The sequence below is a fragment of the Ipomoea nil genome, unplaced genomic scaffold, assembly GCF_001879475.1.
Source record: "Ipomoea nil cultivar Tokyo-kokei standard unplaced genomic scaffold, Asagao_1.1 scaffold1317, whole genome shotgun sequence".
Lineage (NCBI taxonomy): Eukaryota > Viridiplantae > Streptophyta > Magnoliopsida > Solanales > Convolvulaceae > Ipomoea > Ipomoea nil.
The window spans coordinates 5,952,949-5,979,799 of record NW_017617745.1 but is presented as its reverse complement, the minus strand read 5'-3'; the positions used below and the strand labels follow the sequence as shown (position 1 = coordinate 5,979,799).

The 26,851-nt window shown below is 36.4% G+C and overlaps 2 protein-coding genes across 5 annotated transcripts; both read right to left on the bottom strand.

Moving 5' to 3' along the window:
• Window positions 1-13,828: 13,828 nt before the first annotated feature.
• LOC109185409 (protein FAR1-RELATED SEQUENCE 11-like) lies at window positions 13,829-16,954 on the bottom strand. 3 transcript variants are annotated; one of them, XM_019335433.1, is made up of 4 exons: window positions 16,689-16,954; window positions 15,749-15,932; window positions 15,601-15,715; window positions 13,829-14,809 (listed from the first exon to the last, which is right to left on the bottom strand). In XM_019335433.1, exons 2-4 carry the CDS (start codon window positions 15,914-15,916, stop codon window positions 14,160-14,162), a joined length of 933 nt encoding a protein of 310 aa, XP_019190978.1. In that variant the 5' UTR covers window positions 15,917-15,932; window positions 16,689-16,954; the 3' UTR covers window positions 13,829-14,159. The 3 variants fall into 3 exon arrangements, with proteins under 3 accessions (XP_019190978.1, XP_019190977.1, XP_019190976.1); XM_019335432.1 differs by having other exon boundaries at window positions 15,601-15,637; window positions 15,671-15,932; window positions 16,689-16,951; XM_019335431.1 differs by having other exon boundaries at window positions 15,601-15,932; window positions 16,689-16,949.
• Window positions 16,955-19,581: 2,627 nt separating this feature from the next.
• LOC109185408 lies at window positions 19,582-23,684 on the bottom strand. 2 transcript variants are annotated; one of them, XM_019335430.1, is made up of 4 exons: window positions 23,422-23,684; window positions 21,452-22,285; window positions 20,533-20,650; window positions 19,582-20,248 (listed from the first exon to the last, which is right to left on the bottom strand). In XM_019335430.1, the coding sequence occupies exons 2-4, from the start codon at window positions 22,213-22,215 to the stop codon at window positions 20,033-20,035; spliced, it is 1,098 nt and encodes a 365-aa protein (XP_019190975.1). In that variant the 5' UTR covers window positions 22,216-22,285; window positions 23,422-23,684; the 3' UTR covers window positions 19,582-20,032. The 2 variants fall into 2 exon arrangements, with proteins under 2 accessions (XP_019190975.1, XP_019190974.1); XM_019335429.1 differs by having other exon boundaries at window positions 21,452-22,281.
• Between the last annotated feature and the right edge of the window lie 3,167 nt (window positions 23,685-26,851).

The window sequence follows — 26,851 nt, the reverse complement described above, 5'->3', positions numbered from 1 at the left end:
AGTCCATCCTCGAGAAACTGCAAAAGAAAGCAACAAACGAACAGTCGTAGGTTTGACAACAGGACTGAACGTCTCTGAGTAATCCTCACCAGCAACTTGATTATATCCTTTAGCCACCAGCCTTGCCTTATAGCGCTCAACAGACCCATCCGACTTACGCTTCACCCGAAATACCCACTTGCACCCAATCACATTCAAATCACCAGTAACAGGAACCAAACGCCAAGTCTGATTCCGGAGAAGGGCATTGATCTCATCATCCATGGCAGTCCTCCAATCAGAGGACTTAACAGCCTGGGAGTAGCAAGTGGGAACTACGTCATCAACAGAGGCAACAAGAGCAGCAGGAGAACGCCGCTGAGCACTAGTGGACTGCCTAAGAGCCATGCCATGAGAGCGCGGAAGAATCAAACGCCGACGCCGACCCCGCGGAGCACGGCGAGCCACCGGCACAGAGACATCAACAACCGGCTCAGAGGTAGATGGGACAGCACCCCCTGCATGAGTAGAGTCAACATCCCCTGCAACAATAGAAGCAGGTAAAACAGATGGTGGCGGAGCCACCGTGCATGGTACACAAGCCCAAGGAAGGACTGGACTACGACACGAGGCCGCAGAGCCGAGATGACTGGCAGACCGATAGAAGGGAAAGACAGACTCATTAAAGCGCACATGACGGGCAATGTACACACGACCCGTGGCCCGATCAAGACACCTGTAGCCACTAAAGGAAGGAGGATACCCAAGGAAAACACACGGAACAGACCGATAATCCATCTTATGCCTATTATATGGCCTAAGACACGGAAAACACTCACAACCAAAGACACGGAGCATAGAGTAATCCGGGGATTTGCGAAAGAGGAGTGTATAGGGACTGACATTCCTAGAAACCAGAGAAGGCAAACGATTGATTAAATAAACAGCCGACTCAAAGGCAAACGACCAATATCACTGAGGAACATGACCCCGGGCTAACAAAGCAAGACCGGTCTCAACAATGTGCCGGTGCCTGCGCTCAACTCGACCATTCTGCTCATGAGTATGAGGGCAGGACTGCCGGTGAACAATCCCAGCAGCAGTAAACACTGCATGGAGCTTACGGTATTCACCCCCGAGATCTGATTGAATAGACTTAATGGGACACGAAAAGAACTTCTCGACATAAGCACGAAAATTGACAAAAATAGAATAAATATCAGTCTTTAATTTCATCGGATAAAACCAAACAAAATTAGAAAAGTCATCAACAAATATTACGAAATAGCGATGCCCGTCAATTGAGGGAACCGGTGCAGGTCCCCAAATATCAGTGTACACAAGTTCTAAAACAGAATTGCTAGAATGACAAACACGAGAAAGCGGAAAGCGAGCAGACTTGCCCATCTGACACGCAGTACACAAATTATTAAACGAACGAAATGACCCACTAACAGGACAATTAGAAAGGACTTGACGCAGAACACGAAAGTGAGGATGCCCGAGCCGATCGTGCCATATCTGAGGAGAAGCCCGAGCAGACAGGAACGCAACAGGAGATGACACTGGAAGCCGATACAGACCCCCGTCACTAGAACCACTAAGAAGAACCTTGTTGGTGCGACGATCCTTCACAACAAAAAAGGACGGGTGAAACTCAAAATAAACATCATTATCAGAAGCAAATTTTTGCACAGACAATAATGAAGCTTGTAAATTAGGAACGTGCAAAACATTATTTAGAGACAGTGACCGTAACGAAGACGGAATAGAAAAAGTGCCAGTGTTAGAAATTGACAAACCGACACCATCGCCAACCCGAAGAGACTCGCCCCCAGCATAGGGCTCCACATCCTGCAAACCATCTAACCGAGGCGAGGCATGAACATTGGCACCAGTATCCGGGTACCAAACATTAGAAAAGGGCGCATGGTGAAAATCATCAACAGGAACTTGCTGAGCAACATTGACGCGCGGCTGTGATCGAACACCATACTGCCCAGGCTGGAAAGTTGGCGACTGCTGCTGCTGTCCAAAGTAACCAGGAGACGCCACCTGCCCAAAAAAACCAGAAGAGGGCATCTGTCCACCACCGGCCATCACCATAGACGACATTGGATCAACAAAACGGCGATAACACGTAAGCGCCGTATGCCCCGATGCCTCGCATAGCTGACAACGAACGCCACCACGACCACCACGCTGGCCACGTCCTCTCTGCCCGCGGTGCTGCCGGCCACGACTACGACCACCCTCCTGCGGCGGACGACCGGAAGCCGGAGACTGGGCATACATCACAACCGGTGGCGAAGCAGCAGCATGCGGCAGAGGCTCCTTCTGAAAAACGTACTGATGAGCGTTGAGCAAATCGGCAACCTGAGGAATTGTAAGCGGCGAATCTTTGGTGGTGAGGGAGGACACCAAGGCACGGTATTCCGGCCGAAGGCCTCTGAAAATATGCAGATTTTGCTCATCAAGACCAACTGGACGTCCGGCTTGCGCTAATTGCTCAACAAGAATCCGAGCACGGCCAAGGTAATCGGCCGGCGACGACTCCCCCTGACGAAGACTCTGAAGCTGCGACAATAGGCTAAGGGAGCGAGCACGCGACGTTGAACCAAGCGCAGTCTCAACCGCAAGCCAGACTGCTCGGGAAGTATCATGACCAATCGCCAGATATAAAACTTCTTCCGCCATTGAAGAGATGAGCATGCTCAAAATGGATTGATCTTGCTGAATCCATTGAGCATAGGCAGCATTGGAGACCGGAGGTGCGGACGAGGTCGACGCGATAAACTCCGGAGGACACGGGTGAGAGCCATCAACAAACCCGTACAAGGATTGGCCACGCAGAAAAGGAACTAATTGTGCCTTCCAAAACAAAAAATTGGTAGCGGTGAGCTTGATAGACACATAATGATGAGCCTGTTGCAACATATTCGGAGCAGACACCGGCGAAGCAGAAGAAACCTCAGTCACCGTGCGACTCGACGAAACAGCCTGACCATCAGAAGCGTTAGCATCAGCCGTAGGAACGAACCAAACTCAATGATACCAGATGAGAGCTTTTAGGAATAGTAATCGTGTATATTCAATAACCAGATAATCATCATAGTGCAGAGAAGTAATGATAAGTAGTCTGTACAAGAGGTGTCCTATTACAAATATAATAGACTAGAAGAGTCCAAAGGTGAATATATGACTAATAGTGTGTAACCATGGGCGGAGTTACAATGGGGGCAGTTGCCCCCACTCCCCCCACCCCCCCCACCCCCACCCCATATATAACATTGTATCTATAGTACAAGTTATAGTATAAATAGAAGAAAACATAAAATGTTAACAAGAGTTGAGGTAGATCAGGTGGCAAGTAATGCGTGTTATACAATGAGAGTGCTCGGGTTCGAATCCCTCCTATGGCTATAGCGTAGACTTTCACTATTTTATTAATAGTTGCTTGTTCTACAGTTTTTTAAATTACTTTAGATTTTTACAAACCTACAAATTATTATATCAAATTAATTATATTTCATTTTATTATAAATATTTTTATAATGTTTTGATGTGTTTTATTTTTTTGTCTATATCCAACAATATTTATGGATAACTTAAGTGTTTTATTTTATTTTTCAAACTATCTTTTTGTTGTAATGTTCCGCCCCCACTGAACAAAAATTCTGGCTCCGCCCCTGTGTGTAACTACAGACACATATATTAACAATTGTGAGAACCATAGTTTACTGTATAACGATTGTTCTTTTCAAGTTAAGGCTTTAGAGGAACCTCACTTGACTTAGTTTTTGTCCGGCCATGTAAGCAAGACTGGGAAGAGAGGAGTAAAAAAAAAAAAAACAATTTTTTTTAAAAAAAAAAAAAAAAAAAAAAAAAAAAAGAAGGAATAAGGGTCAAATAGGCCATCAACTGAACACGATAGTGCAATTAGGCCACTGATAACCTAAAAAATCTACCATTGAATTCCTAAACTAACTAATTTCATGTATTTCTTTACATTTAAGGGGGCGTTTGGTTCACAAAATGTTAGATTACCTTAGGGAATGTCAGATTCATGTGTTTGGTTTAAAATTAAGGGGTTGTATTTAATCATGACTTTTGTAGACTTTTAAAATGATAGATTTTGATAAACTTTGATTGACGTTCATAGAGTCTTTCAAAATTTTTTAAAACTTTGAAAGACTATTTAAAGGTCTATACAAAAAACATTCATTTTTTTTTATTTCTAATGGAGGGGAAAACCCAAAATACCAGTATTACACATTACTAAGCTGGCCATGAATGCTACGCCAAATAGGGATGCCAGAGAGGTCATCTTCTAATAATCCTCTCACTGAGTCCGGTGGATTGGCTAATACATGTATGCCCATCGGCAAATTTCTGGAAAGCTTAGCCAGGCTGTCAGCTACGCGGTTCTGTTCACGAAGCACAGCCACCACCTCCCATACCTCCAATTTCCTAAGTTCTCTCTTGCATGCTTCCAGAATGTTGTGCGCAAAAATGCGTGGGGGCTAGGTACCCGTTATGTAGTTCACCACCTCCTCCAAGTCGGATTCGAAGATTACTTTGGTGTAGCCGTGCTCTATTGATAGAAGGATGCCTTTTAATAGGGCCCAGGCTTCGGCTTCAAATGGCGAGCAGTTCCCAATGGAATAGGTGAAGCCGGCACACCACTCACCATTATGGTTCCTAATTACACCTCCGCAACTAGCTTCGTTGTTGGGGGCCACCGATCCGTCCACGTTGATTTTGGCAAACTCCTCTGGTGGTTTGTCCCAACACAGTAACTTCCACGAAGACGTATTAGAAGGAAACAGAAAGTTGTTTGCATTGGAGAAAGCTCTTCTGAATTCTTCAAGCTGAGATTGGATCCAGGACACTTTGGAGATGAGGGTCTGGATGTGCCTTCGAAGACATATTTGTTCCTCCATTTCCATAACTACCAACACGTCATGGAAAACAACACGTTTTCGAAGTGGAAAACCAAACACGTCGTGGAAAACAACATTTCAGTACGGCCGTCTCCTTCCTCTGAGATACCTTTCTCCAACCAGAACTGAAATGGAAGATTTGCAAATTGAACATAGCGACAAGTCAGATTTTCCTTCCAGATTGCATCCGCGGCTGGGCAGAGATGAAGGACATGTTCGGTATCTTCTGACTTGTCCATGCATACAGGGCATACGTCGCTGTCTGTAAAGCCCCGCTTGAGCCTATTGAGGTTTGTCATGATTTTGTCAAAGCTGACCAACCATATAAATGTGCGGATGCGATTCGACACTTTCAGTCTCCATATGTTATTCCATTTAGCGGCGGCTAGAGTTTCAGTTTCAATTGTGGCAAGATCATAAGCCGAGGAAACTGAGAAATTACCAGATAGTTCATTTCTCCAGCTCAGGATGTCGCTTGCTTCGGGGTCGTCCTGAATGAAGATTGCTGCAAGTCTGTTCAGAATCTTGGATGGCAGCTTAGGTTCTAGCTGAATCCAGTCCCATCCTTGGTTATTGTCCCAGTAGCTTGCCACTGATCTGCCCAGGTCTACAGAAGAGACAGGGGTTTGGGCGAGCTCAACTAGAAGCCTACTCTCAAGCCACAGGTCGAGCCAAAATGAGGTGTTGACGCCATTCCTAACCTGTTTCTTGATACCCTTCTGCAGTATCGGAACAGACTTGAGGATGCCTCTCCAGGCATTCGACATGTTGCCTTTGGGTCTCCAGCTTGAGCAATCTGCAGAAGTGATTCCATATTTAGCCTTGAATAATTGACTCCATTGACTGTCTTCCCCTTGTAGCAGTCTCCACCCTAATTTGGCAAGAAAAGTGTGGTTCATCGGTTCCAGCTTCTTGATGCCCATGCCGCCCAATGCTTTGTTCCGAGTGACCACGTCCCATCTCACAAGATGGAACTTCCTCTCCCCCTCTGTACTATCCCATAGAAAGTCGCGGATGATCCTTTCGATGTTGCTGAGGACTCCCGCAGGTAAAAGGGTTGTTTGCATAGTATAGTATGGGATGGAGGAAAGCACAGATTGTGTTAAGGTATGTCTACCTGCAAGGGATAAGGTTTGGGACTTCCATCCAGCCAGACGGTCTTGTGTTCTCTCAATGATTCCTGTGAACGAATCAAATTTGACTCTACCGTGAATTGAGGGTATTCCCAGATACTTTCCCATGTTTGTAACATGAGAAACTCCTGTAGCTTCCTCAATGCTTTGTTTCAGAGATGTGTCCAGGTTCTTCGAAAAAAATAGAGAGGATTTATTTAGGCTTAACCTCTGGCCCGAGCTGGCACAGAATTGATCCAAGCAGCTCCTCATTTTCACTGCTTGTTCCACAGTCGCCTCTCTAAAAAGCACCAAATCATCTGCAAAAAATAGGTGGGTAACGTAAGGAGCATGACGTGATATTTTTATACCTTTTCAGCGTCCCTGCATGGCTGATTGCTAGATTAAATGGCTTAGTCTTTCCATGCATAGAACAAACAGAAGGGGGGAAATAGAGTCTCCTTGTCTTATCCCCCTTCCTGGCTTGAACCAATCAGTTCTCTGACTATTCCAGATTAGCGCTAGTCGGGAGGACGTCACACAGTTCATAACATTCCTTATCCAGTTATGGTTCATCCCAGTCAAGTTAAGAGTGTCCTGAATGTAGCTCTAATCTAGTCTATCATATGCTTTTTCCAAGTCTACTTTCATGATCATCCACCCGGAGATGTCTTTCTTGTTGTTTATGGAGTTGAGCACTTCCTGATATGTGAGGATATCATTCGCAATCTGTCTTCCTGTACAAAGCTTGACTGGTGTGATCTTACGAGTTTCCTGGATTGCGTACCAAATCCTTCTGCCAAAGGCTGGGCATGACTGGTCGAAGCTTGCTGTCTGTCTCTAGGTTGGTGCGAGGTTGTACGAGAGTGGTTTCTGCCCGTGTTGCGTCTGTTCCTCCGTGTCACCAACATCCACGATCCGTATTTCTCCACCGGCTTCAAGGTAGGAGGTATAGCTTGCGCAGTCGTAGCGGAGCCTTCACCAATATCCATGGCAGAGTTAGCCTCCGCTTCAATACCACATGACTTCGGGCGATGGCCATAGACTCCGCATTTGAAGCAGATTAGGTGAATGCCTTCATATTCAATGGGCCAATCAACATTATGAAGAACAAACTTAGATACCAACGGCTTCGATATGTCTATCTCGACACAAACTCTGACGAATTTCCCTATTGATGCCAAGCTTGTGGTGGTGTCGATTCTGACTAGTCGGCCAATCGTCTTCCCGATCTTCTTGAGAAAGTCATCGTCAAAATACTCAATAAGTATAGCGGGAAAGCGCACCCATGCGAGGATTTTCCGAGTCTTCCTATTTCTTGTGTCGAATTTGGGTTCCCATTCTTGGACTGTAACATAGTGATCGAGGATCATCCAAGGTCCGCCAAATTTCGCAGTGTCATAGTCTCTAAGAGATTCGAATTTGGCGATATAATAGTCATTGTTGAGCGCAATCAGTTCGAACACCGACTCGGGCTTCCACATCTTGATCAATCTTTGCTGAAGGTAAGAGTAACTTACTGTTCTACCCGAGACATGAAGGATGAGAGAACGCCGTAACCATTCTTTCTCCTCTTTAGTAACCTTGATCACCGGAAAACCTCCGACACTCACATCCTCCTTCATACCTTCGTCGTCAGAAGCCTCCTCCTCTTGGGTATTCGTTTCCCTTGACTGATTCGGTCTAGATCGGCCCCATGCATGGTTTAGCGTGACATCCGGGGTCACCCAATGGGTCGAATCTGGGGTCCTAGTTTCCTCCGCTGCCGGAGAGGTCAGGGGGTTAGTTGTCGGAAGTGGAGTTGTCTCCGATTCTAGTTCCGTTCGTCCCCTTTTCGTTTTCCTAGTGCTTCTCTCCAGTAGGTCCTGGTCCTCCGGTGACCGATGGGTCGCCGTTGAGTAGGCTTCTTCTAGTATGCTCATCGTGGACGATTCAGCTTACCGTTCTTGACTTTCTTGGAGAGCCCGTAACTGGACACGTTCATCCAATTATACTTTCTATACAAAAAACATTCATAAACTTTTATCAATTTTTTTTAGTTAAAAAAGTCTACAAAAGTCATTGAAATTCTAAATTGATCGAATATATCATTACAAATTTTTAATGATTTCGATTGTTATCATTTATAATTTCTTACAAAACATGTTATAATATATCATAAAATTCTTCTTATTATATAGTTGGAATAAGGGTCAAATAGGTCACTGAACTGTACACAATAATGCAATTAGGTCACTGAACCTAAAAAAATAACAATTGGGTCCCTAAACTAACTAATTTCTTTCAATTTGTCCAATTTACAAGTTTTCCCAATTTTTAACAGGTTACCCCTCCACCTAGGATGCATATGTGGCATTTTTTTTAAAAAAATAATTTATTTTAAAATTAATTTTTTAATTTTTAATAAATAAAAACTAAAATAATTTAATTTGCTAATTTTTTAAAAAAATTAACGATGATTTTCAATGTAAAATTCATGTTCCTGACCACGATTAATTGAACTGTTGGTATATTTGGCAGTAATTGAATTGTTTTAACTGTTTTCTTCTTTTTTTTTGAAAAGGAAAGATCAACTTTTATTAAAACAAATGCGCAATACAAATAGGAATGGAAGATAACCAGCAACCAGGACCAGATTGAGAACGAGTAGCTCTAGCTAAGGCATGAGCCCACTTGTTCACTGATCTAGAAACAAATTGAAAGGACACTATTTCAAAGTGTCGTTTTAAAGCCCGGCACTCTCGCAAAACACATCCAGTATATGAAAGATCTTGAGCAGCACCCGTGAGCAATCTACAAACATTCTGACAGTCAGATAGTATAGCTATCCTGTATACCCTTGCTCGTAAGCCCAAGAGAGGGCTTCCTTTACTGCCATAGCCTCAGCCAAATGAGCGTCATTTAAGCAACGCAGCTTCCCATTCTTCGCTCCCAAGAACGATAAACCATTTCCATTAGTAGCCACCACACCATAATACGCCTCTCCATCTTCCTGGAACACCGCCGCATCAACGGACAAAATTACTTCTTTAAAAAAAAAAAACAGTTAACTGTTTTCTTCTTTCTTTCTTTAAAAAAAAAAAAACAGTTGTTAGATGGAAAACGTAAAACATATTAAGCATATCTAATTTGAAAAATGATAAATGAAATATTTAAATCCCTTGTCACTATATTAGCATCAACATCTTTCCAGAATAGTTAGAATACAAAATAAGTACACCATTATAGCAATAAGATAGCAAAACACAAAAAGGTAAAGCATTCAACATCCAAACTCCAAAATACTTTTCATAAGATACTGACTATCCTAAGTACTAATGAGCATCCAAAATTCTAGCAATGCACATAAAATCTGCACTTCAATATTATAACATTCTAACATTTTCAAAAAAAAACCTGCACTTCAAATATGGACTTCACAGCTTGCCCCTAGCCACAATACCTGTGTTCTTCCTTCCCCGATAAATTACATGTTCTCCTGGTTGTCCGGGCTACATAATACAATGAACAAATCAAATCCCAAACATGTTTAGGTCATAACAATTATATTATAATATTAGAATGCTTAGTTGAAATATTTCATAAAAAATGACTTACATTAAATATGGTTGTTCCAGTATTAGGATTTGTGTAAATACCCAATCCACCACCAGAAGACCTAGAAGTTGATGTTGTGCCTGTAGTAGTAGGGGGTGGACCTTGACCTCTAGTACTTGGACAATTTGTTTTTGAATGACCTTGTTGTTTGCATATAGAACATGTCATAATCCTGTCTTGTCGTGACATCTTTTCAACAGGAGGCTCATTAGCCTCACGAGTTCTTTTCTTCTTTGGCCTATCCGTCATCGTCCTCGGTACAGGGGCTTGGATTTCTTCAGCATTAGTTTTAGGCCAACTAAGTTCTCCATTCAAAGGTTGAATTGTGTAGCTATAGATTTTTTTGTAAACTTCTTTGGAGTAGCAATCATTAATGAATTCTTCTAGGTCTCTATCCTTATCAAAAATTGCACACAAAGCATGAGGGCAGGGTATACCAGTTAGATCCCAACTTCTACATGAACAACTTCTTCCTTGTAACTTAACTTTAAATTGTTGTCTCCCTTTCTTGATCTCATAACCATCATCTCCATTGAAGTCAACGTGCCACCCAATGCTCTCCATTATGTTTGCATTAAGTTTTTTCATCACTCATGGTCCAAAGTTCCCTGGCCATTTTTGCAAAGCTTGTCTTTTGGTTGCAATTTTTGTCATCATGACAACTCTTATATCCTCTAACAATGGGATGATTGGCTTTGACAATTGTTCCATTGAATGCTTCACACATATTATTGTCAATTGAATTACACTTTGATTCTGGCCTAATGAATGCTTTACACCAATATTTAGCAAGATAATTGGACAAATTATCTCTAGCTTGGACATCATTCTTCTCCAATTGCTCAATCGTGAATTTGAATTGGTCCTCAGTTGTTGAGTTAGCACACATCCAAAATAATCTCTTTAACACCTTGCCTCTATGTTTCTTGCTCCAATTTGTGAATATGTCTAGCGCAATTTATATGTTCTGCATTAGGAAGCAATTGTTGAATGGCACTAACCAAACCCTACAAAACCAGAAACAAATAAAAAAAAAATATTACAGAGTGTAAGAAAGCAGCAGTAAAAGCATCATATTAATTAGAAAGGAGTAATAGTATTAATATTAGAAAGTAGTAAAGACATCATATTATTAAACAAAACCATTATTAATAGTTTTAGTATTAGAAGTAATAAAAAAGAAGAAGTAGTATAGTATTATTAGCAATGCAGAATAATCAGTAAAAAAAATAATAGAAGTATAGAAATATTAGGGGTTGTTTACTAACATGGAAAAATGGAGGATTTTTTTTTTAAAAAAAATTGAGAATTGAAGAAGTGAAGGAATGGAAAATGAAAAACTTGTTTACTAAAATAATATTTCCAATTGCCTAACTCCTCTCCATTCTCCAACTCATGTACAAATTTGGAGAAAGCCTTTTAAGACTTCTCCAAATGGAAGAATGGAGTAATTGTGGGTGAACAATGCTAGCTTTGTAGAAGGTTGACAGTTTGAATCCTGCTGTGTGCGCTTGTTTTAGTTTTTATTTTTACTTCAGCCCTTGCGCCATCATTATTAATTATTATTATTATTATTATTATTATTATTATTATTATTATTATTATTATTATTATTATTATTATTATTATTATTATTATTATTATTATTATCTTTGTTGTAGAAATGTAAAAATGTTATATGGGATGATTGTATTTAATAAAATCAAAAAATTAGAGAAATGAAGAACTAGAGGAATGGGGAATGAAAATTGAAAAATTGGAGAAATGAAAAACTGGAAGAATGGAGAAGGAAAACTAGAGAAATGAAGAAATGAAAAACTGAAAATGAAAAAACAGAGAAACGAAGTAAACGACCCCTAGATCATTTTCTTCCATGCCTGACATCATTTTCTTCCATGTTAAGATCCTCTTTTGATGCATCCAACCCAACATCTAACCAAGAATTATTTCCAATCTCATTATCTTGTGTAACCCATCCATTATCATCCTCACCATGTTCACTATCCATCTCATATTCAGCTTCATAATTAATTTCAAAATCATCTTCAAGTGGAACCTCAACTACATGATCCATCTCCTGACCTTGATCCACATTCTTAGCTACATGTCCTTCATAAACATTCTTAGGTACAAGTAATAACAATTCTGGAATCACTTTAAGTTCATCAATTCCATGATGTACGTAGATGTCACATTTCTTCCATTTTGTTGCCAAACTAATGAGGTCCAAAGTACTGTCATCATTCCACGGAACTTTGAGTTGTCTTAGAGGCTCATGGGTTGCTTTGTAGTATAAACTTTGCATATTTCCATACTACCCATCTTTTATATATTTTGCTAAATTGGGATATGAAATAAGATCTGAGTCAATTTGTATCCTATTTCTTTAAATGAATGAATGTTCTTCCAGCTTAAAAGAAAAAATTAATATTTCTTTAAATGCATACAATTTGAAGTATCATATGTCTAATCTAGACATAACAGATGCGGATCTAGTAAGTTCTATTAACCACATACAATTTTTATTTATCATTCAAAACATTAGTAACACTTTTTTTTTTCTTTTTTGAAATTAAACGTTCTTCACAATGCTTCGACATGGACACTACTTATGCATTAATGTTAGGGAATCTAAGGTGGAAATCATAGACAACAGAACCCTTCCATAGGATCTTAAAGTCAGTGACAAATACGAAGACTATATAAAAACCTTGGTAAGTTGACCAACATAAACTTGAACTTCTTTTGAATTATTATATATACAAACTTTAAGGCATTAGATACACTACAATATTTGTGCCTAGGTTACTGCATTCAAAGAATACTTGGCAAAGGAAAGCAATCAACTATATTTTGAAAACTGGAAAACCTTATTGAAGAGCTCGTCAAAATGACTTGGAGAACAAATGACAACACTATTGACTATGACATATACATCATGAGGTAAATGGAGACATATAAAAGTAGCATGACCAAATGGGTCTCCAAATTAAAAAGAACACCCTTAGATGTAAGAGTAAAGAAATATTATTTTTAAATTGTAAGTTTTTATGTTTTTGCAGCAAAATTTTATAAATGAGTTGAGAGTCAAGTATACTTCAAATATAATCATGTGGAGCGTCAACAGTGTGAAAGAGAGTGTTGTAAGAGCAGCGAAGCAGCTATACAACAAGAAATGGACTTTGTTGAATGTTGGATGATAACTATGTTTTCATGAAGCTAACACAAATCTGATCTACTTAAACCAGGGTGGGCAACAAAACTAAATTACAATTCTACATATTTAAATTGTGAACATTAAGCTTGCTAATTGTAAACATTGAGTTTGCAAACTTTTTTTAATACAATAATTGTGAACATATAATTTTCCTCATGTAGACTCTAAAACTAAAAAATGTAAATAATACAAATTGTGAATGTTTAGAGCATTTATTATGAACATTAAACATAAAATTGTGAACAAAAAATAGTGGAATATCAAAACCTAACCCTAAACACTAAACCTCTAAAAACTAACCCTAGATCCCTAACCCCTAAAACCTAAATTCTGAACCTAACTCTTAAACCCTAAACTCCAAACCCTAAAATTTCTACGTCATCCATACGTAATCGTAATTGTGAATTTTTAAAACCAGCACATTACCAATTTACCATCATCACAATTCATAAGCTCTGAAAGACACAAAATTGGTACAATACCATCAAAAGGAAAAAAAATAAAAAAAAATCATCAGAACTAAGCAATTTACATCATCAAAGTGTAAACGTAATTGTGAATTTTAAATCATAAATTATGAATAAGAAACATATGGATTGTGAACATAAAACATGGGAGCACTATATACTACACCCTACACACTTAAAACCTAAAAGCCAAAATCTGTGTAATAAATTAAAAATTTTAAAAATGGATATGACCATGAAATATAGAAATTGAGCATATAAAACAGCATAAAACTATCTATCTAAAACCTTAAAGTTTAACAAATGTGTAGTTAAATTTCTTAATTTATGACAAACTATACATAAATACAAAATATATTATGTATTTAAAAGTTTGGTATTATGAACATGAAACATAGAAACTATGAACCCTAAAGAAAGTGCCACCGATAATAGAAAAACTATAAAATAAATACAAAAAGGTTCACAACATCTAAGTATAAAATAGATTGTAAGTTCACAACGAATATCATATACTGCCAAAAAACAATTATAAAATGTTAATGTATTTAAAACTTAAGGTTCATAAGCTCAATTGTATAAACATAATGTCAATCTACAACTACATGGTCATCTGAAATCTAATTTAAATGAACTAACTGTGAACTCCCAAAACTTGGATGTACAAGATATTCATCCCCAGCAATCTCGAACAGACTTTCCAAAACTAAAAGATTGAACAGCACCATTCGTATTTGTAGCAACCGTATTTGCATAACTCCTTAACCCTCTTGCTAGAGTATATTTCATCTAAATAATACTACTCCACCTTTTACTCACCTTTCAATCTCTGGCTTGAAAGATTTTATACAATGTCATTTGAAGATGAAACAACAAACTCTTCAATATGCACACAACCAACCTCAGCTTCAATTCTTCTCTTTGCATTTTCAAAAGCTTCCTCACAAATCTGTCTAGCTACATTGTTGTCTTGACAAGAAACAATCAATCTTTGAAATTTTCTAGTCATTTCAACAGCCCAAATGGAAGAAGCAACACCAACAGATGGAGACCCCTCTGATTGTTGTTTCAAAAGCCTAATATCATCCGCCAATGCAACTTCACTCTTCAAATCATTTAAACATAAAAATTGATTCTTCACCACTCTTCTATGTGAACGAAGTAGATGACTCTTGTCTGAAGGGCATAACTCATGATTATGTCCTTTCTCATGTTTCGTAACTGTCCATACCCCATTCCCATCTACATCAAACTGAACTGACGCACCACATCCCGTCCTCAAATCCATTTTTGAATAAGACTTAACACCATGGACCTTAACCTTATGACCAGCCTTAGAACATAAAAATTTCTTCATTTTAACTGTTTTAGTAGAACCCTTATAACATTGCTTACCCTTCCTCACACTAAAACCAACTCTATAAGCATAATCGTTATACAACTCGTAAGCTTCATCAACATTGCTTACTGAAACACCCACCAAATCTTGATCGACTGCAAATATAAAATATAATTTTAGATATAACGAAATATAACCACCAAAAAAGTTAAAATCAATTTGATGAAAATATAATTTCTAAGTGGGAGGAAAATGGGAATTGCCGAATAAATCCAGCCATGCTATACAAAAGAATCACAGTTCCATCAAATTGACACAACTAATAAAAATGAGCAGATAAATATAAAATATGTTCACCACAACTCTGCTACATATACATAAAATCAATTTAGAATACTCACAAAATTAATGCTAAAAATACACAAAACACACCCATAATGGCATAACAAAACATAACCAAACAAAAACCGTAAAAGATATTGACAAATACACTTCACTTCAACTATGTTACAGAATCACAAACATAGTGTTTAATGTTCATAATAATACATAATATATATATATATATATATATATATATATATATATATATATATATATATATATATATATATATATTAGAAAAAAGAATACAAAAACATAAGAAAATGAATCAAACAATTCAACCAAATATATAAAAGTAGAAAACCATCAAATACAAATTTACCAAAATCACATACATTGTCAATAATCAATGTAAGTCACAAATTCAAGTATTGAAAACACCAACATGAATAAATCATAATTTTAACAGCAAATTCGAGGCACTAACAACACAAATATAAAATCAAATTGCTAATGCATCTTCATACGAAAACTAGAAAAATCGAATTGCTAATGCATCTTCATACGAAAACTAGAAATATCAAGCTCTGAATGTAAAAACCAAAAAAAAAAAAAAAAAAACCTGGAATTGGAGATGAGCCATCAATGTTCAATGTTGCCTGATCTTTTGCCTCATCAATGTTCAATTCTGCCTGATCTTTTGCCTCATCAATGTTCAATTCTGCCTGATCTTTTGCCTCATCAATGTTCAATTCCGCCTGATCTGTTGCCTCAACAATGTTCAATTCTGCCTGATCAATGTTCATGTTCAATTCTGCCTGATCGGTTGCCTCATCAATGTTCAATTCTGCCTGATCTGTTGCCTCGTCAATGTTCATGTTCAATTCTGCCTGATCAATGTTCATGTTCAATTCTGCCTGATCGGTTGCCTCCTCCATCAACGAAATCAAAATTCTGGTCAAGAAGAAGAGCTCAATCATAGTGAATCAAAGATACTAAGAAGAAGAATACGATTTCAATCAGAACGAGCAATCAGAGATAGAAGTTGGGAATGAAGAAAAGGAAGAAAACAAGATAACATCAGTTAACGCAGTTAAAAAAAAAAAAAAAAAAGAAAAAAAAAAGTGAAAAGAAAAAAATTAAGACAGCAAGAAAACGACCCTGTTTTGGACCAGGTCCACCTTGTAAGGTGGACCGTTTTAGGCATTTTGTGCCCTGTTCAGGTTGAGGTCACTTGTTAAGGTTTGAGCCATTGGTCCCTCCCCTCCCTCTTTCCCTCTCTCCAATAAAATAACATATTTTTTATCAAGATGAGCAATCATTGATCGAATAACCAAAAAATTGATGGTAATTTTTTACTGCTAATAAGTCCATAACCAACCTAAACAAACAAAGTAAACAATCTAACCACAAAATAATAATAATAATAATAAACCATCACACAACATGGTTATTTCTCAAAGTAAACAACAATACAAACAATGTACGGTTATTTCTCAAAAATTTATATAAAATAATAATGAACCATTGTCGATAACACAGTGTCCAGACACTACAATTAATTTCCAAACCCAGTAACGACATAGTCCACAATTAATTTTCAAACAATTGAAGCCAGTGACTATTTTGTATGAAATACTTTTAAAAATTTAATGTATGAAATCCGTAGCAATGGTGAAATTCCTTTTAATTTTAGATGTAAAAATTTACCTGGAGTGAAGTTGCAGCCGTTGAGTCCTGTACTGACCGTCAAAGGATGTGAGGAGCGATCGAGCGAGGGAGCGAGGGAGCGAGGGCGCGAGGGAGTGACGGAGTGTTGCCGACGGCGAAGGGCGTGAGGCTGTGAGAGACGACAGACAACTGACGAGGGCGGACCGCCGGACTGAGGAGGAAGAGACAGAGAGCGGTCGTCGTGGAGAAGGGCTGAAGGGGTAGGGCTAATTGAATTTTGCGTTTGCATTGCGCTAAAAGAATTTATTTTGGGCTATTGGGAGTACTGGCAGTACAATATTGCATATTGGGCTTGACCTATTGGTCCAGAAAGAAAGATAGGGTAACAATTTTTATTAATCTTTTGAGTTTTTTCCCAAAATGGTCCATCGACTATTGCTCATTCTCAATTTTGCATTTCGACTTTTAATTGCACCAAATTTAGTCCATCGACTTTTAAAAACTCACTCAATTTGATCCTCTGTTAAGTATTTCTTAAACTCAGTGTTAAAATGGAGGGCATTTTCGTTCTTTTACCTATTGTACACCAAATATACACTGAGAAATAGTCGAAGGACCATTTTGGGAATAGTCAAGGGACTATTTTGGGAAAAACTCGTTTTTTTTTTTTTATTTCATTGTGTATATTTTCATTTTTTTAGACTCTATAAAATTAGAATAGTTGTAAATTTTTTTCACAAATATAAATAGTTAAAATCCCACAATCCCACCTCAAAATTTTTTTAACTTTCTATATAGACTTTTTCCCTATGTCTAAATATACAAATTTTACCTTCTGGTTATAGACGAGAAAAACTTACCTTGAAATTCAAATTACATGTTTGGTAGAGAGAAAAATAATTATTGGGAATGAGACAGGAAGGTAAGTTTTTCTCGTATGTGACCGAAAGTGTGTGTATGTGTATGTATATATATATATATATATATATATATATATATATATATATATATATATATATATATATATATATATATATATATATATATATATATATATATATAATTGTTGACAAATTTTGAGGTGGGATTGTGATATTTTAACTATTTATATTTGTGAAAAAAATCTACAACAATTCTAATTTTATAGAGTCTAAAAATGAAAATATACACAATGAAATTAAAAAAAAAAAAAAAAAAAAAAAAAAAAAAAACTAGTTTTTCCCAAAATGGTCCCTCGACTATTTCTCAGTGTATATTAGGTGTACAATAGGCAAAAGGACGAAAATGCCCTCATTTTAACATTGAGTTGACGAAAAACTTAACGGATGACCAAATTGGGTGAATTTTTGAAAGTCGAAGGACCAAATTTGGTGCAATTGAAAGTCGGAATGCAAAATTGAGAATGGGCAATAGTCGAGGGATCATTTTGGAAAAAAAAAACTCTTAATCTTTTTTTTTTTTTTTTTGCTATCAGCAAAATCACGGGCACAAAACCAATTTAGTTGACGACTTGGCATGGCCGTGTACTCTCATTAGACGTCAGAAATTCAAAATCTCCTTGTATGCAAAAATCAATATAGGGATAGCAACATGGTGGGGACTAGGATCTTCACCCTTGCCCCATAATTCATCCCTCGTTCCTCGATCCTGCCCCATTTCCCGCTCGAGGATGAGAAATTACCCCATCCCCATCTTGATTAAAAAAAAAAGTATACACTTCCTAATTTTTAAGTATACTATAAAATAATATTTTATTTAAATTATACAATAAATTTAAAAAATTACATATTTAAATCCTAACCTTCAATCATCTCAAATTTAACTCTTATAAAATACTTAAAAACATTAAACAATACTTAAATTCAAAATATTCAAATCTTAATTAATTAACCAAAAAAAAAACCAAAAGTCTAAATTAAATATAGTACATATAGATATATTTCGATCAAGATTCAGGGTTTGGGGTCAGGGGTAAAACCCCTGACCCGTCCTCGCCCCATCATTCGAAAAAAAAAAAAAAAAAAAAAAATCGTCCCTGACCCGTTAGGGTGGTGACTAAGTTTTTTCATTGGAGTCGGGTTGAATTGTCATCCAATAGTTATTGCGTAGTCCATGGTCTACACAGCTATGTGGACTACAATTCATTTTGTATAATTTTTTTTTTTTTACGCAACCTGCTATAACATGTATTTTTATAACTTATAATGTATATTATATTGCCCCAAAGATTTCATTATTCAAACACATAATGTACATTATTTTAACACGTAATATACATTATTTAAACACAATGTACATTATTCTTACTTATGATATTCAACAACGTTATTTTAGACCATGGTCCACACAGCTGTGTGGTTCATAATTTGGCAGTCATCCCTAATGACCAATACTTACCCTTTAATTAGGCCGGACCAGTGTGAACAGGGATTAATTTCGCGACAAATGATGGGAGTTCTATTTCCTGGGAGCCCATGTCATTTTCCTGAGAAGAAAAGAAGTCCAATGATCACTGGTCAACTAGACCCAACCATCACTGCTTTCTCCGTGACCAACAGAGGTGCCTCTTTAATCAATGGCTCCCACTCTTTTGAATGTAAACAACATGGTAAAATTTAGTGTCAAAAACTAAAAAGAGTAGGTAAAAGTGTATTTCAAAGCACAAGAATAAAGGGCACCCTTCTTTCTACCAATCTTTAATTCAAATACAGAAACAATCAAATGCAATGATTAAAGTGAAGCTCAGTGACTTCCAATTCTAAGAGTCAATTGCTCAAATGTTCAAAGAAAAGCAGTGAATAATTCAATCAAAGAAAGTAAACAGTTCCATTCCCTAGTGTATTCAAAGCACAAGTCTCTCTGCTAATACATATACATATTGTATATAACTTAAAGAAACTATGAATATAACTGAGAAGAGAGTGTCACATACTATCAGAAAATATTGTTTTATAGACTTTAGAACTTCACATAAGCTCTGATTATTCAAACAAAAAGGTTCTTCATACTTCATAGTATACAAATCTTGGTCCAAATCTGATTCTGTCAAAGTTCTCATTAATACTCGTTCATTCAATAAAATCCAGCAACTAATAAGCACTTCTGTCTACCTGTTTTAACAGAAGATACAGAGAAACAAACCAGCATCTCCTTGTTAGCTTCAAACTATTGTAAGTGGATAAAAAAATTAAGTTCACTGATTAATCCCGCCCTTGTTGGAAGCTCCATTCAATTGAAAACAATTTCTGCACCTCTGTTAATGTAATTAAGACAATCAAATGGAGAACAGGTTGAGTGGATGTGATTAGGGGACATAATATTTCGCTAGCAACTTCAGTAAGCTATGCAGAATGCCGGCTTAGTCATGTGTTTGTGAAGTAATCTTAACAAACTTTACTAAGCTTTACAACTTCCTTGAGCAACTGACTCACGGATGTCTTAATATCCTCTGGCACGGCCAACTCTTTAGGTACCGATTCCAAGCCGTACGGAGTGATAGTCCTCATTACGTGATGTAGTTGAAGCGTTTTGGCATTACTGTTCCACATACGCTGATTCACAAACTTACATGAGTCTCTTAAAGCACATTTTCCGCAGACCTGACATAATAAGAGCAAATAAGAACTAAACTAAGCAAGCAAGGGGAAAGTCTGAAAGCGTGATTAATGGTATGAAAGAGAGGAGTCACAGCAAGTGTACAAGGCACCCAAATCATGTACTCCATGTAGGACATGATCACATGAAGCAAGAATTAGTTTCCATGGCCTAATGGGAAAGGAGTAATGGCCAAACTTTTGAGTGTTATTGTATCCTCTATAAATGATATAACAGATCTCGAGGAAATGAAAGTGGTTTAGAAAGGAACCATATGAAGTAGACTCACAGTGTCTTCCTGAATCCTGAAGAAATTTCGCAACATTTTGGCAGAATATACATGTTTCTTCACAAGAGAAGGACAACCAAAAAGTGCCACCTTCTTCAAGTCACTAGCAGAAAGCCATCTGAGCAAACAATGCACAAAAATGAGTATCAAGCAAGACAACATAAACTGCTTCAACTGTGCCATAAAAGGGAACACAGTCTGTAACAAAGTGAACTTTAACAAAATGATGAAAAAAAAATGCATAACATTGAATGCTCATCCTTGAAATAATTGGGACTAAAACCTTAACCATGAAAAAAAAAAAAAGAAAAAAAGATCATTACTCGGCCACGATACTTTAAAAAAAAAATACAAGTACCATCATTTTTCTGAATTTATCAATGAGATCAGGAGGGAATAAGAAAATCTGTAAAATGGGAGTACTGCATTTCTTGGTTTGTTCAGCTCATTAAGTTCAAGTCTGCTACTTCAACTTTTTTGGTTAAAATCCTTGGTACAAATTTCATGGGAATCTAAAAATTGATCATTTTCCACTGTTATGGGCTTAAATCCTAGTTGTACTTCAAGCTCAAGTCCTCTGACTGTGAAATTTAACTCCAATTCTCAGATAACTTTCAGCTCAACAGCTCAATCAAATACCAAATGAGCAATAAATTTATGTATGCATCCCTCCATTCAACATAAAGAATTCGTGTGAAAACAAATATATAAAAAATAATTTTACAGTTAGCAGACTGAAGACTTCCAGCACATCAACTTGAAAGATAGTTAAATACATTGCAGCTATCAACAAAATACATATTCAACTAATGTCAAGGGACTTGAAGGCAAGATAATCTACATAATACGCAGCACAAGATCATGCAGACACATAAATATAAAAAAGTTAAAAAAAAAAAAAAAAAAGTTTAGTTCTCACTTGGCAACCCCCTGATTATCATTTGCAAACTCCTCGGCAGCATGCTTGATGTAATGGCGGGCATAGCTATCCTCAAAGCAAGTAATATCAAACCTATTCTTTCGCAAAAAGTTTGCATCTTTAAAGTACCCTTCCTCATACAAGTGAGTCACAAGCATAACCATATCAGGGGATAGCCCCTTGCCAACCATCAGATCCTCTTCCATGGAAGCCTGTGACGTTTTTAACAACTTGCCATTTTTGGTTAACTCATTTGCAAACAATTCGTGCAAGCTCTTGGGCTTAGAAACATTCACCGTATCTTCATCAGCCCTTATAGCCTTCTTTATCTCCTTTGCTTCCCTGTCCCTTTGCTTATTCTTCTCCTCTATTTCCTTCTTTCTTTTCTCTTGCAAAACTCTCACTTCTTCTTCCAACTTTCTCAGCTTACTCAGATGATCATTCTCCTCTATATGTTCCGTGCCTGGACGAGTTTCGAGAATTCCAACGGCCTCTTTGAAGTAAATATCCAATGGCTTCTTATTCTGTTTCTGGCCGTTACTAACATCGATATTTTCTAAACCTGTATCAACTTTGGTGCTGAAAAAATGGGAAATGGAAAGCAGTCTTCGAGAAATTACTGAAAGGCATAGAGTTTGGTCAAAATCCAATGAAATCAAATGGGATGGAGCAATAGGGTTTTGGAGCTTGTGAACTGTGAAGAGACTCTGAGCACGAAGGTTTCTCAGCAGTGTGGCTGCTTCTATTGCATTTCTTAGAGCCATGGAAGATCGCCGGAGTGGGAAAAGATTTTGCAGTACTGTAGCTGACTCTGTTGTAGCGGTGAATAACTGACCAAAAGACCGAAAAACCAATCAAAAATTTTTACATTCATAACCGACCGAAAAACAGACCGTTGGTTTTGGTCGATTCTGTCGGTTACCGAAAAACCAAACAAAAAAAAACACATTATTCAGAAAGTAATAGTTCATAACAAAGTAACAAACTGTCCAACATATTGTCTAGAATTTATAGTACATATCATTTCAACATCCTAGAATTTATGTGAATATTATCTGAAGCTAGAAAGCCTTTTCTATTACTAACATACCGTCTTTTATCCTTAATCATACATAGGTAATATAAAAACTCAAAGCAGAGAGAAAGTGATAGTCTAAGTGCAAATAATGAGACATTAGGTTCCTTATATCTAAGGATGGATTACAATTTCCTGTACAAGTTGCAGTTGCATCATAGCAAGGATAACTGGACAATTAAGTTCTTGTAGCAAGAGTTTGGAATGAACAATATAACTATGCCCAAACCTCAGCCAAAAGAAATGAACTTAAAACTTTATTCAGTAACTTTAATACAACCCTCAAGAACTGAAACAAAGCTATTCCATTTTTTGTAAAAGAAGAATAAATATCCAGTAGTTATAAATGTTTTAAATGGACAAGAAAATTTCAATTAGAGTGAAACAGCAGCTAATATGAAATTTAAATTCTCTTCTCCTTTCTGTTTTTCTAACTTTCTTCTAATACTTGTAATATGCATACATTTTCTCCATTTCACTCTATCAACACAAAGAACAACACACAGACATAACCAAATCATTTATTTGACTCTCACAGAGCATTAATCCAAACAAAGCTCTTCCATATTTCATTTTTAACTTTCATAACGGACCGAAATGGACAGAAGGAAATGATATAACCAACCGAAAAAACGAACAAAAACACATTATTCAAAAAAGTAATACTCCATAGTTAATAACATAGTAACAAACTGTCCAGAATTGATTTTTCAAACTCTTTTGGTTATTTCTCGAAATTTTACATAAAATAATAATAATAAATAATTAATGAGAATACAAAAAAAATTAAACAGAATAACGCATTTCCAAACTCCAAATTCATTTTCATACTGTTATACGAAATTCATTTTCATAGCAGATTCACAAAATCACAGCCCTGAGTGTAAAAATTTACCTTGAGTGTCTACTGAGGTCCGTTCACCGAGGTGGGGGATTATGCGAGTGTGCGACTGTGTCTGTGAACTAGGGCTAAGAGAGGCGAAGAGTTCAGGTAATGAGTTGAGGGCTTGAGGCTTGAGGCTTGAGAAGTGAGACATCGGCACAGCAAGAGCCGAGTGGTAAACTCACGAAAGTTGCGTCGTCGGCGTCATCAGCTCGTCGCGATGCTGTCGAACGAGTATAAGGCTCTGTTTGGTTTCCAAGTCTTTGGATGCAATTGAAAAAATACGAAAAACATTTTTTATTTATTGAAAAAAAAAATTAATTATTTTGATAGAAAATGATTTTCGTTAAAATTGAGCGGAAGTCATTTTTTGCCACATTTAAAATAAGATTTTTAGTGGAAATTATAAATCTGGTTTCTGTCGGAAATCAGTTTTGTTTCATTGTTTTTTTTTTTAATTTTTAATATTATTATAAATATTTTTATATTCTAAATAAAATATTTAATTATACAATTTTAATTTTTTTCAGAAAATGCACCAAACACACAAAAAACAGTTCTTTGATGTGCAGCCAAACACGAAAAAGAAAAATGTTCTCTAGAAAATAACTAATTTTATAGAAAATATTTTTCAGAAGTCATTTTCTTACTTTTCAAACGGACCCTAAAAGGAATTAAGGGTGTGTTTGAACCCGGAAATCGGGTTTCTAGTGTTTGTATACGCTTAGAAAATCTAATTAACGGAAAATATTTTTTGTTTATTGGAAAAAAATATAATTGGAAAAAAATCTTTATATTTGACGGAAAATGACTTCTGCCAATTTCATTTTCCAGACCAAGGCTAACGACGATGAAGACTTCCAAACCAAGGCATCGACGAACGCGGTAAACAATCGTGTTATTTTAAAAAAAAAATTACTCCGTAATAAATATTATTTTAATACTATTATAAATATTTTTATATTTTAAATAAAATAATTAAAATGTTTAATTATACAATTCTAATTATTTCCAGAAAATAAACCAAACACTTCAATACAGTTTTCCAGAATGTAATCAAACACTAAAAAGAAAAAGCAAAGGGTCAAATAGGCTCATGTACTAACATTAATTGTTCATCTAGCCCCATGAATTAAAATATGGTTCATCTAAATTATTATACTCTCAATTATTTTTCATCTAGCATTTTTAGCAATTTATAACAAGTAACCCATCTAATTTGCTTACATGGCAAAATAAAATAAAAACAAAATGATGACATATTATTTTTTCATCTAACTTGCTATTTTTGTCACTTTTTTTTTTTTATATAGAAAAATTCAAAATTTTTTTTAATGTATTTTTGGATTATGTTGATTTCTGATATGGTTTGAAAGATTTCAACTACTGCTCTGTTGCGAGTGTTGAGTGTGAAAACTCGTAAAGGTATTCTAAGCGGAATGCATCCATGCATGTTGTTGTTACCATAAATTTGCCCTGCAAAATGTATATTTTTGTCGTGGAGGGGTACCTCATCGCCTTAAAAAACATGGCCGCTTCCATCGGGGACATATGACAGTCTCATTTCTTCGTTGTCTATCTCTTTCTCTTTTCAGTGTTGCACATTATATCTCATAACGCGAAGTTCCTTAGCTTCTACTTCAGTCAGATTGTTGCTGCAACCAGTAAATGCAAGCATGTCATTTTCGTATCTACACTCAAAGGAACTCGGTTAATTAAGTTACATCTCAAACATTAAATCAATAGTCGTGTTAGTTATTATACCTCAAATGAAGAGCAATATACAGATCATCGTTGTCCCTTAGTCTATTAACCATCTCCTTTCCAAACTCTTCAATCTCAGGTATGTACCGAAGAGTCTCATAAACGCACCCTCCAAAACTAAAATACGAACCAATGCCAATGCCAATAAATGAGTTCAAAAACCACAAGAGCGGTAACATACTTATTTCACAATCGATGGAAAAATAGATTCACTGTTTTATGGAAAATTCATAGAAGAAATCAACATAATCTAGAAATACGTAAAAAATTAAATTTTCCTGCATAAAAAAAAGACTAAAACAGCAAGTTAGATGAAAAATATAACATGTCAGCATTTTGTTTTTATTTTATTTTTCCATGAAAACAAATTAGATGGGTCACTTGTTAGAAACTTGCTAAAAATATTAGATGAAAAATAATTGAGAGTATAATAGTTTAGATGGACCATATTTTAATTCATGGTGCTAGATGGACAATTAATGTTAGTACATGGGCCTATTTGACCATTCTGCCAGAAGAAAAATATTTTTTGAAAAATGAGTAATTTTTCAAAAAACATTTCAAAAGTCATTTTCCTACTTTTCAAACGGACCCTAAAGGATTCAATCGTTATGCTGTGGAACCGTGTCCACCTTGCAAGGTACACACGGTTCTATGTTCATAATTACTGGAGTATATGTTCATAATTATAAAGTTATATATTCATAATTTTTGAACTTCATATTCATAATTATTGAACAATATATTCACAATTACATAACTCTATGTTCATAATTACTGAACTATATGTTCATAATTATAAAGCTATATATTAATAATTTTTTAACTTCATATTGAATCTTTATATTCATAATTACATAACTATATGTTCACAACTCTATGTTCATAATTATAGAACTATATGTTCATAATTTTTGAACTATATATTCATAACTAGTAGTTGCACCCGTGCGGTGCACGGCAATATGTATACATAATTATAAAAAAATAAATGGATAGCGAAGTTGTTGAAATTTTATTAAACATTATTGAATACTTCTCTGTATACCCCATTTGTAGTGGTTTTTTTTATTTTACATTTTCATCCCAAATAAGAATTTTTAATCCCTTAGGATTACTCACTCTTGACACTGCTACATACAATTGACCATGATTAAAAACCGGTCTTTTCAAAAACAAACCCACGTTGGAGAGTGTCTGGCCTTGGCTTTTATTTATTGTCATTGCATATGACAACATTAGTGGGAATTGCTTCCTTTGGAACTTAAAAGGCAATCTTGGATCAGAAGGTGTTAAGGACATTCTTGGAATTAGGACTTTTGTACCGGCACTTGCACCGCATAGTATTTGAGCTTCTAACACATGATCTGCCAACTTTGAAATTATCATTCTTGTACCATTGCACAACCCCAATGAGTGATCAATATTCCTCAGAAGCATAACTGGAGACCCAACTTTTAGAGTCAATGAGTGATTTGGCACTCCTGAACACCTTAATCCATTTAAAAATTCAGGAGTGTGCAAATCAGCAAGCATGTCAACATTTGAATCTGATTTACAGACCGAGTCACAACTGAGATACGTCCTTCCTTCGGAATTATTGTAGCCATTCATGTATTCATTTACTGGATCCACAATATCCAGTGTTGGTGCCAAAATAACACGATCTTTTAGATAT

What these genes read in the sequence shown, in the direction of transcription:
- LOC109185409 (XM_019335431.1), bottom strand. Translation starts at nt 15,916, where the DNA reads ATGGAGGAGGCAACCGATCAGGCAGAATTGAACATGAACATTGATCAG. An exon ending in TGGCTCATCTCCAATTCCAG is followed by an intron (nt 14,810 to 15,600) that starts GTTTTTTTTTTT and finishes TTATATTTGCAG; the next exon opens with TCGATCAAGATTTGGTGGGT.
- LOC109185408 (XM_019335430.1), bottom strand. Translation starts at nt 22,215, where the DNA reads ATGGCTCTAAGAAATGCAATAGAAGCAGCCACACTGCTGAGAAACCTT. An exon ending in GATAATCAGGGGGTTGCCAA is followed by an intron (nt 20,651 to 21,451) that starts GTGAGAACTAAA and finishes TTGTTTGCTCAG; the next exon opens with ATGGCTTTCTGCTAGTGACT. An exon ending in TCAGGATTCAGGAAGACACT is followed by an intron (nt 20,249 to 20,532) that starts GTGAGTCTACTT and finishes TTATTATGTCAG; the next exon opens with GTCTGCGGAAAATGTGCTTT.